Raw genomic sequence first — 9,649 nt, forward strand, 5'->3', positions numbered from 1 at the left:
AAGCTAAAGTAAAAGTGCAAGAACAGTTAAGTACAATTTTATTTTTATTTTTTTTAGCCTTTTTTTTACCAGATAGACCCATTGAGACACATGGTCTCTTTTACAAGGGTGACCTGGCCAAGAAGGCAGCAGTCAATCATATTGAATACACTAAGTGCTAAGAGGAAAGGTCATGGTCGTACTTCTTGAAGAGGTGCGATTTGAGCCTGAAGCGAAAGATGGGCAGTGACTCCGCTGTAATGTGTTTATATGATAAGGCGTTCTTTGTTGACTTTCTCATTGTCATTAATGAGTTTCTCTCTGACTGCTCCCCTCCCTCCACATCTCTCTCTCTCTCTCCACCCCCTCGTCAGACATGTCTGTTGATGCGCCAGCAGCACGAGGCGGCGGCCCTCAACGCTGTCCAGCGGATGGAGTGGCAGCTGAAGGTGCAGGAGCTGGACCCTGCAGGACACAAGTCCCTCTGCGTGAACGAGGTGCCCTCCTTCTACGTCCCCATGGTGGACGTCAACGACGACTTCGTCCTGCTTCCCGCGTGACATACACACACGCTTGCCGAGTCAAGAGCTTCTCGACCTCCGCCACTTCTTCTCAAAGAGACTTTCTACAGATCGTATGGAAAGGGCTAGCCAGTTTGAAGAGGATTATAAAACCTATATATTATATAGAAAAACTGTTTAAAAAAAAACAACAAAAAACAACAAAAAACATCCTGATTCCCTTCCGTGAGAGGAGGAAGGAGTCTTTTTACCCGGGAAAAGAGGAAAAAACACAACTTGCACTTTCATCCTTCAAGTTTGTAATGCTTTTGTTTGATCAGAGTATGAAAAGCGAACAGCTTTGCGTTGAGGCTCCATCGACCCGGTTCAGCCCTCCCCAGTCCCTGGTCCCTGGCTGAGCAGAGGAGGAGGATAGAGATCTATTTTCTGTTAGTGGATAATCCTTCACAGCTCTGGAGCTGAGACCTAAGATCTCCCACCCACCTGGATCAGTACCCAGGGGAAGAGCCTCCCAAGCGAGCCCAGACCAATCACAACCCAGCAAACCCAGGAGAATGGCAGTGCCTGGAGGGAGCGTATGCAGGAGAGATGCATCGTAGGACCTCCAGTCTGCGTGTCCTGCAGGTGACAGGAGAGGAGCGTGTGTGTGGGTGAAAGCAGCCACTCTGCTTCGGACCATAAGGCCACACACTCACAGAGCCAGAGAGCAGCTCTGAGGTCTACGCCCGCAACGCCACTCCACACCAGGAGCTGAGTGTTACCAGCGGTTGGTAGGGTTGTGCGTGAGCACCATGTCCGAGGGAAAGAGCCTGGACTTTAAGCCTCACGGCAACAGCGGAGGAAAGGGACGGGGCTCCAAGGACAGACCGGAGTGTCCTTGTTTGTCAGCTGACTCCGCCATCCGACGCATACGCAGACCAGGAAGTGACCACAACAGGAAACACAAACAACACAGGACAAACCAGAATAACACACGAATGTTGCAACTCAAAGTTTCAAACTTACGAGAGATGGTGGTTTAGAGGAGTGAATATTCTTCTGTTGGTCTTTTCTTTATTTGGGCATTTCATTGTTTCTGAGGAAGTGACTTGAAACACTACAGAGCCAATATTAGTTTAATGGAAAAACAAGAAGAAGAAAAAACTAAGAAAAAAAATTGTATTCCGTAAATTATGTACAGTTTTTATATTCGTTAACCAATGTACTCTCGCTGCCTTCTAGATAATTTATTTTGCCACACATTACTGCACAGTTGTAAATAACTTATGTACTGTAACATCACTCAGTTAAGTGTAAAAAAAGATTAAATGAATAAAAAGTATCTTTGTATGTACAGTTCACTTTCAGGCAGCACTTTCCCCCTCATATACCCATGGGCCAAAATGTGTACACGCTGTCAGTATTGAGACGCCAGTGCACAGTTCTAATGTCCCCGCCCCCAGAGTCAGTCCCCCAGCTGGGTTGCTATCACCACAACACACACAGCTAGTATGTAGAAGACCCCTGCTTACTGAGTACAACCCAGTCCTGGGTTTCTAAACCACAAGTCCTCACATGTAGCAGAATGGTTCTGGATTTATTTAAAGAATAGAAGAAAGAGTTATATTAGACATTGCTTTACTACATACTATTATATCAGAAAAATCGAAACCAAGAAAATGCCTTTTTACGGTGAATATTTTAGTTTACTCAGTGTTGGGCAAGTCAAACCAGGGTCGCTCTGGATCGCTAGAGAGAGATAGAACGAGAGAGATGTCGTTAACAAGTAAATCTATCACATCCATTTTTAATAGCCGTTTTCAGATGGGATCTGTTCTGTCGTTTGTTTCTTCCGTCTACATGAACTGTACTGTAATGTATCTTTAGGTCGTCACACATGTGAGTCACCTTCTGAAGCCCACAAGCTAGATTCTGGTCACCACCTCATCCTTTTACAAGCTTTTGTGCCCTCTTTCCCTGAGGGAAGAGCCCAAACTCATTTTGTTTTAGCCAACAAACCAATGTTCTCTATCTGACATAAACTGTGTAGGCACTTTGGTGAAAGAAATGTTCAGGACAAAAAAAACATCTCCAGGTGATGCCGTTTATATGCCAGACATAGGCAGCATTCCATGTCTTAAAAATATATTCTTGTTTTGATGTGATTTAATGAGTGTGATGGCTTCCAAACTTCCTAAATTGGTCTCCTTTTTAACAGTTAGTGGTGTTGGCAGTTGCAGTTCACTTTAAACCCCAGAGGGGGGCAATGAAGTAAAGTTATATGTCCACAAACAAAGATTCAAGTTTTAGTACATTTTGATTTGATTTGATTATTAATTTGATCGACTATTGATTTGATCTCTTAACGATGGTATGTTGATGGTATTCACCTATTCCTCTATAGATTGTGATTGGTCCCACTCTATTTAGCTAGAGTAATACCATAGCAGACTGGTATCATGTATCCACAGTGTACCACTTCAGATGAGATGGGGTTAGTCCAGTGTTAAGTCGGGGGTTCCTGGGTGTTCTAATGCTTAGCTTGAGTTCCTCTGTTCCATCTGGTTGTCCTGTGTTCTGCAGGGTGCTGGTGTTCACCATGCGTCAGTGAAAGGCCCAAACAGCCAGTTTGTTCAACTACAATCTCCTCTTCACCATGAACCAAAAAGCGGATATACAGCATTGATTTATTTTAACTCGCACTTAAAGAGTGTGGAGGTAGATGCTAAAATGATGGTTAAGTGTTCCTTTACTTTTATCCCATTGGAGATTAGATTTGTGATGACTACATATTTTTCGTTCTTTTTTTGTGGGTCCTGATTTTTAAAGCTTTTCTGACCTAGCTACCACATAGAATGCCTGTCTGTGTGTCATATAGAGAGCTGCTCTCCCCTAATGGCAATATCCAGTAAAACATTGTTAAAATTATTAACACACTGTCAGCATAGCTGTGGATGGTATGGCAAGTCAAGTTCAATTGTAGTTGCTATCCCACTGCACAAGACAGTTGGCTAGATCTTTAGTCCTACCAAGTCGTTTTGAAAAGACACCAAAAAAGTTCATAGCACACCTAGTCAGGGTTAGGTCTTCATCAGAAGTTTTCATTCAAGCCCTATTTTCTTGTGTTGTTTTTGTTAGTGATTTTGTTTTGTTATTGATTAATTTGGAAGGGGGGGGGGGGTTATTTTGTCAACAGAATCATTGTGTGTGGGGGGGGGGGGTTAGACCAGTGTATGTTGTGTTGATGTTTGTTGTTCTGTTGTCTTGGGTTTTTTGTTCTTTCCTTGTTCGAAACATAAACACCAGTGGCATGTCAATCACATTGCTTAGGGACAGAATGTAAACCGTTACTATGGCTCCCGGCCACGCCCTCATGTTCTTATCGTTTATTGTTTACAAGACATCAAGTGTGTTTCAGTTTTGCGCGCACCTCTCACCTTCATTGGTCTGAGCCCTGCCTTTACGGTTTGATTTCCTTATTTGATCATTTATTGAAACAGGGAGGCTTGGAATTGTGATGGTTGTCCCAGAGAGTGTAAGTGATGCCAGTTTTTAACAGTTACCAGGGAGTGTAGGCCTACTGGCCCGCCTTACACTGTGCAGAGCAGTAGTTTCAACCATCCAAATTGGTATTCAACATCTCTATGCTTTGCTGTGATCCCTTTTCTGCTGGTCCCTATCATACAGTACACGTCCAGTTACTCTTTCACACTCGCACAACTTGGTTGAACTCACATCTGTCTCCATCCACATCCGACCCTAGTCTCCCCAGTCAAGCACTTGGCCACGCCCACCCAGATGACCCTGTGACCTCTGTAACCTGTCCTCACTCTGCAACACGTTACCTCTTAACTTAGTCCACTCACCCCGACTAGCTCATTCGAACTGGACGGCCGCACATGTAGTATGCGTAACCTCAAGATAAAATCACAATTTCAAGCCTTTTTTTTTTTTATTTCTTTTTTCTAGTTTTTTCTTGTTCTATTAAACCGGACAGTAGCTGTTTTTTTTAATGGAAAATTATTAATAAGAAGCATGGAAAACTACTCATTAAAATGGTGAGAAATAACCTATTTATTATCTTTCTGACACCTGTGGTATGTTCGAGTTTGAGGTCGGTCTCCGCTGTGTAAATGTTCCTCCTGTAAAGCGTTTAAAGAGACATTGTACATAGCTGTATATACCCCCAGGACGTTTTGCACCCTCCTCTTTGTACTAGTCTAAACTTGCGTAGAATGTGGGGTTCCAACGGCGACGAGACTGTGCACTCGCTGCTGGTGATGTAACAATGTAACTTTTTTTATTTGTACAATGTAGTTGAATTGTGTACATATTGTTGGAGCAGCTATCGGGGGGGGGGGGGCTTGGGGAGGGGGGGGGGTGTTGATGATGCTATCGTCAGTGCTGTAAAAGATCCAGTACTTTCACCTTTAGCTGTGTTGATTTCCTGCAAAAACAAAAAGCGAGAAAATGAAAAAAAGACTAAACTTATGAGTAAAAATTCAAATTGTTATTTTCTACAGTTGCATGTACAGAGAGCGCGAGAACTGCTGTTGTTCCTCAGAGATTATGTTCGTTAATAAAATTTTGAAATATTACTTTTCCAGGTCTGTTTTCCTTCTGGCTTTGTTTACCTTTATTTACATAAAATATCCCACAATACTGTCAATATCTGAGTTATTGGTGCCCATACCTTTGAATCTAGACAGTGGGCCTCAGTTATTTGTAATGACTGTAGATGTCATCCTATGGCATCATGCCATGCCACCTTATGGTATGTGCAATACATGAAAATGTAGTTTTAGTTTATGCTCATCTGACTTCACTTTAACTCGTTTACTATTGTATGACTAAACGGTCAGGAATTTATGTTTAGGAAGAAGCCCAAACATACCAGATAAAGTACCACTTTAAGAAAGCAGGCCTATTGCATTCCAGAAATAACCTTTTCCAGAGCCCACATCTGCTTCCTATTTACATATCTGAGATAATTGAAATCCCACGTAATGACAGCCTACATGTCAAATCTTTGGATTGTTTATGACTAGGGTCCTATGTTTCGGACGGTAGGCCTACACTCATATGAATAGTCATCATGATCCACTACAACAGATGATAGATAGGCTATCCTATGACAAGAAACTCCCACCACCAAGCCACCGCTCTAACATCTGATTCATAGCTTACTGGAGTACCTATACTTCCCAAACAGTTTAAAGAGGTATACTTAAAATTCACCATAGACATTAGTCAACTAGGCGGCGCACTAAAAATAGACGGTGACAAGTTAGTGACGACTGGACCTATGCTCACCAAATATAAATGTGACGGGTAGCTGCCCGGAACTACCAGAAAGTTGAGCAGGCTATAGGCTGCTAGGCTACTTCTATGGAACTGGCAATGACTGCTCTTCAGTTGAACCGGGCGGGCACCGACTACACCCCGCCCTAAATCTCTCCCTCCTTCCCCCGGCCCTCACTCACTCCCTCACCTTGGCCGCATGTGGGTGGATGTCTCTAGCCTACTGCTCCAGTGACCGACAGCTGTCGCGACACAGCTACTCCCAAAATGGAATACGAGACGAAGATTCACCCCCAGATCGGTGGATATGGACAATATAACAGAATGGTGGTCGTCTTCAGCTGGTTTCCCAACTTTGCAGTCATGCTAAATCTTTTCACGGACGTTTTTTTCACGCTGACTCCAGACCACCACTGCAAGCCCGACCCGACGCTCCTACCCTCTACTTTCCTACTCAGCAACTTCTCCAAACAGGGATATCTGAATTTCACCATTCCGTGGGTAAATGGTTCTGGACTGAGCCACTGCGAACTTTTTAAATATCCCACGAACTTCTCTTCGAATGTGACTGAAAACATCCCTAAAGAGAGAGTCCCGTGTACTAGAGGATGGGAGTTCGCCCCGGCTGCGGGGCTTCGAAGCAACTATGTGACTGAGGTAAACCATTTCAACACTTAGCGCCTATCTGTAAAACGGATTGATTTGTTTTGACTTGTGAGCCAATCAGTCATGCGTCTGGGATGATGCGTTTGTTGAGTCAGCCTTCTTGTCTATCGCAGTCACACGTCAGTTTTACGGCCTATTCGCGTTTCCGTTTGTTTTGTGCTTGTTTGTTTGCCAGGTGATCATTCATTCAGTCATTCGTTCGAGGTGATGTTGAGCCTCCTCTCTATGATCGCAGCCAGCCCATCATGTAGGACGTTTACGTGGGAGCATTTCAGTTCAATACCACATTTCCACATTCCTTTAGGCCACTCTGATAATACCTGCTGCTTTGAAAATAGCATGATTTCGCAAGATATCACTTTGTTATGGCTGTGATTTTTTTCCATGGTTAATAGCTGATTATTATGACTCCACAGAATTAACAAAGTTGATCAGGCTTGTTCTCTACATGTTCCCTGCCCCACGCTCGCGCTGTTATTTATAACACGCCAGAGGCTGTTCTTCACCTCCAACTAGATTAGGTTTCGTGTGTGTGTGTGTGTGTGTGATGCTGGCCGTAATAATAGGAAATAACAGAGTCAGTAGCCCATGTCCTAATCAAAGGAAAGTGTTTGGATAGATCCTCATCTCCATCATCATCATCATCATCAGTGCAGCAAACAAGGAGAGACTGCAAACACCGTGCTTGTCTTTACCTAAGGCTACTTTGAATATGGGGGTGTGCTGTCTGGGCCCTCGAACAGACTCCTGCCTATCGCCGAAAGGCCCATCCCAGCCTGTAAATATTGGAGAAGGATCACACAGTGGACAGAAGTGATCAGCACATATCAGCTGAGAGACTCACTACAAAAACACCCTGTGGAAATATTGAAATTCCGCTTTTGTGGCCATGTGAGTGCACTGTACTGTGCGTGAGTGTGTAAGAGTGTACTGCACTGTACTGTGCGTGAGTGAGTGTGTAAGTGTGCTGTGCTGTAAGTGAGTGTGTAAGAGTGTACTGCACTGTACTGTGCGTGAGTGAGAATGTAAGAGTGTACTGCACTGTACTGTGCGTGAGTGAGTGTGTAAGAGTGTACTGCATTGTACTGTGCGTGAGTGAGTGTGTAAGCCCAAAGGAAGTGTGTGCAGCGATGAGGAGTATTTTCTTTCCCTGGGGGAGCAGCGGTTCTGACAGGAAGCCTGCAGCCCCCCACTCCCCCCACACACACTTTTCCTGAGGCCCTGACCCGACCCCGGCTGCCTCACCCTGCGTTACGCAACCGCCTGTTTGTTTGTTCTGGGGCCTGCGGACACCGTCCTCCTAAAGCTGGACGCAGAGTAGAGTGCAATAAAGTAGAATAGCTTTAGTGTAGGTGTATAATTGAGTAGAATAGCTTTACTGTAGAGTACAATTGAGTAGAATAGCTTTACTGTATCTTAGAGTACAATTGAGTAGAATAGCTTTACTGTATCTTAGAGTACAATTGAGTAGAATAGCTTTACTGTATATTACAACAGTAATACTGTAAACAGTAGCAAAAAACAGCCAAGTGTAGTCCCCAGTGCCTTGCTCAATGGCACAACGGTTGGTGGTGGTTTGGATCTGAAACGTGCCGTAGGATAGATCAAGAGATGGAGGGTAAGGAGGAGGGAAGGACAGAGGGAGAGGTGAAAGAGAGAGAGAGAGAGGATAGAAGAGATGGGAGAGGGGGGATGAGACTGGGGCTAACAGACTGCACGCTCGGTGCGTTCTGGTCTAATGAGATCAGCCTTTCAGCAGTCACTCTAATTCAATCAATGGGAAGATGGTCCCACACACACACACACACAGCATCTCTTCACACACACATCACGCCTCACAGTGTGTGTGTGTGTGTGTGTGTGTGTGTGCGCTTGCGTCCGTGCGTGAGTGTGTCATTGCGTTGTTGATTGGCCGACAAGCCTCTATGTTATGTGAAGGGAGTACAGCTGACTAGTTGGAGTCGCATGGTTTGTCTTCTACCATGCTTTACTAGTCAGTCCCTAACCAGTCCCTACAGTGGTCTCTGTCTTGTCAGACCTCAAGTAGATAAGAGGTTCAGCAGGAATCTACCCTCTCATCTCTTATGTAACTACTGGCACAGCAAAGTAAGGCCATATGGAAATGGCAATGGAAACTTTTTTATTCTATTATTTATTATCAAACAGCAATTGACACACCCACACGCATGCAGGAAGTGGTGATCACCAGAAACATGCACACGATGCAGTCAGTCGATGACATTTGATCTCTGCCTTTGACCCGTCCATGCTGTCCTTCTTCCAAGGGCAGCCAGGAGCAGTGGGCAGCTTTCAGTGCCCAGGGGACCAAGTCCAAGTGCTCAGTCCAAGTCACACAAGTGTGTGAGTGAGTGTGTGTGTGCGCGCTCATGTGGCTTAAATAGCAGTGTAGCAAGTAGCAGCCTATGTGATTGGAGTCACGCAGTTGCGGCCAAAATGACACGCACACGCCACCTTGAGTCTCCGGGCCGGAACGAGCTTCAAACCCTGGGGCTTCACTCCATGTATGGGTTCAACCTACCTCATATAAACCATCATCAGGTATTGTTTACTAAAGTGGCATTACTGTCTCTCTCTCTCCCTCTTTATCTCCCTCTCTCTCTCCCCTTCTCTCTCCCTCTCTTTCTCTCTCTGCCTCCCTCTCTCTCTCCTTCTCTCTCTCCCTCTGTCTCTCTCTGCCTCTCTCCCTCTCTCAATCTCTCTCCCTCTCGCACTCTTCCTCTCTCTCCGCCTCTTTCTCTCTCTCCCTCTCTCTCTCTCTCCTTCTCTCTCTCCCTCTCTCTCTCTCTCTCTCCCTCTCTCTCTCTCTCTCTCTCTCTCTCTCTCTCTCCACCCCCCTCTCTTCCTCAGTGGAACCTGGTTTGTGATGAGTACTGGAAGATTCCTGTGCAGCATATTTGCTTCATGACGGGCTGGATCCTGGGCTACATCTTCCTGGGAACTCTGTGTGACTGGTGAGTGAGGCTGGCATCACATTACATTACAGTCATTAAGCAGACGCTTTCATCCAAAGCGACCAAGCTGGCGCGTGTATATGGGCCTGCAACGAGTGACACATGATAATTGGTACAGTGTATTTATTATTATGGTGGTGAGGTTATTTACGTATATGGCTGGATCTCTTTAACTGTGTGTGTGTGTGTGTGTATGTGTGTGTATCTCTGTGTGTGTGTGTGTATCTGTGT

General features: G+C 44.9%; 2 protein-coding genes across 2 annotated transcripts in view; both read left to right on the plus strand.

The window, feature by feature from the left end:
* ankrd11 (ankyrin repeat domain 11) overlaps window positions 1–3,584 on the plus strand; it is a 28,756-nt gene extending 25,172 nt beyond the window's left edge. Inside the window, exon 12 of the mRNA XM_084437123.1 lies at window positions 354–3,584. Within this exon, the coding sequence (XP_084293249.1) occupies window positions 354–539 (186 nt within the window). The 3' untranslated portion in view covers window positions 540–3,584. The remainder of the gene's footprint in view (window positions 1–353) is intronic.
* A 2,463-nt stretch (window positions 3,585–6,047) lies between these two features.
* Window positions 6,048–9,649, plus strand: part of slc22a31 (solute carrier family 22 member 31) — a gene marked incomplete at both ends in the record, with an annotated part of 13,771 nt that continues 10,169 nt past the window's right edge. Inside the window, 2 exons of the mRNA XM_084437389.1 lie at window positions 6,048–6,437; window positions 9,315–9,418. Coding sequence (XP_084293515.1) covers window positions 6,048–6,437; window positions 9,315–9,418 — 494 coding nt within the window. The remainder of the gene's footprint in view (window positions 6,438–9,314; window positions 9,419–9,649) is intronic.

This window comes from Borostomias antarcticus (assembly GCF_949987555.1).
Source record: "Borostomias antarcticus genome assembly, chromosome: 4".
NCBI classification, from domain to species: domain Eukaryota; kingdom Metazoa; phylum Chordata; class Actinopteri; order Stomiiformes; family Stomiidae; genus Borostomias; species Borostomias antarcticus.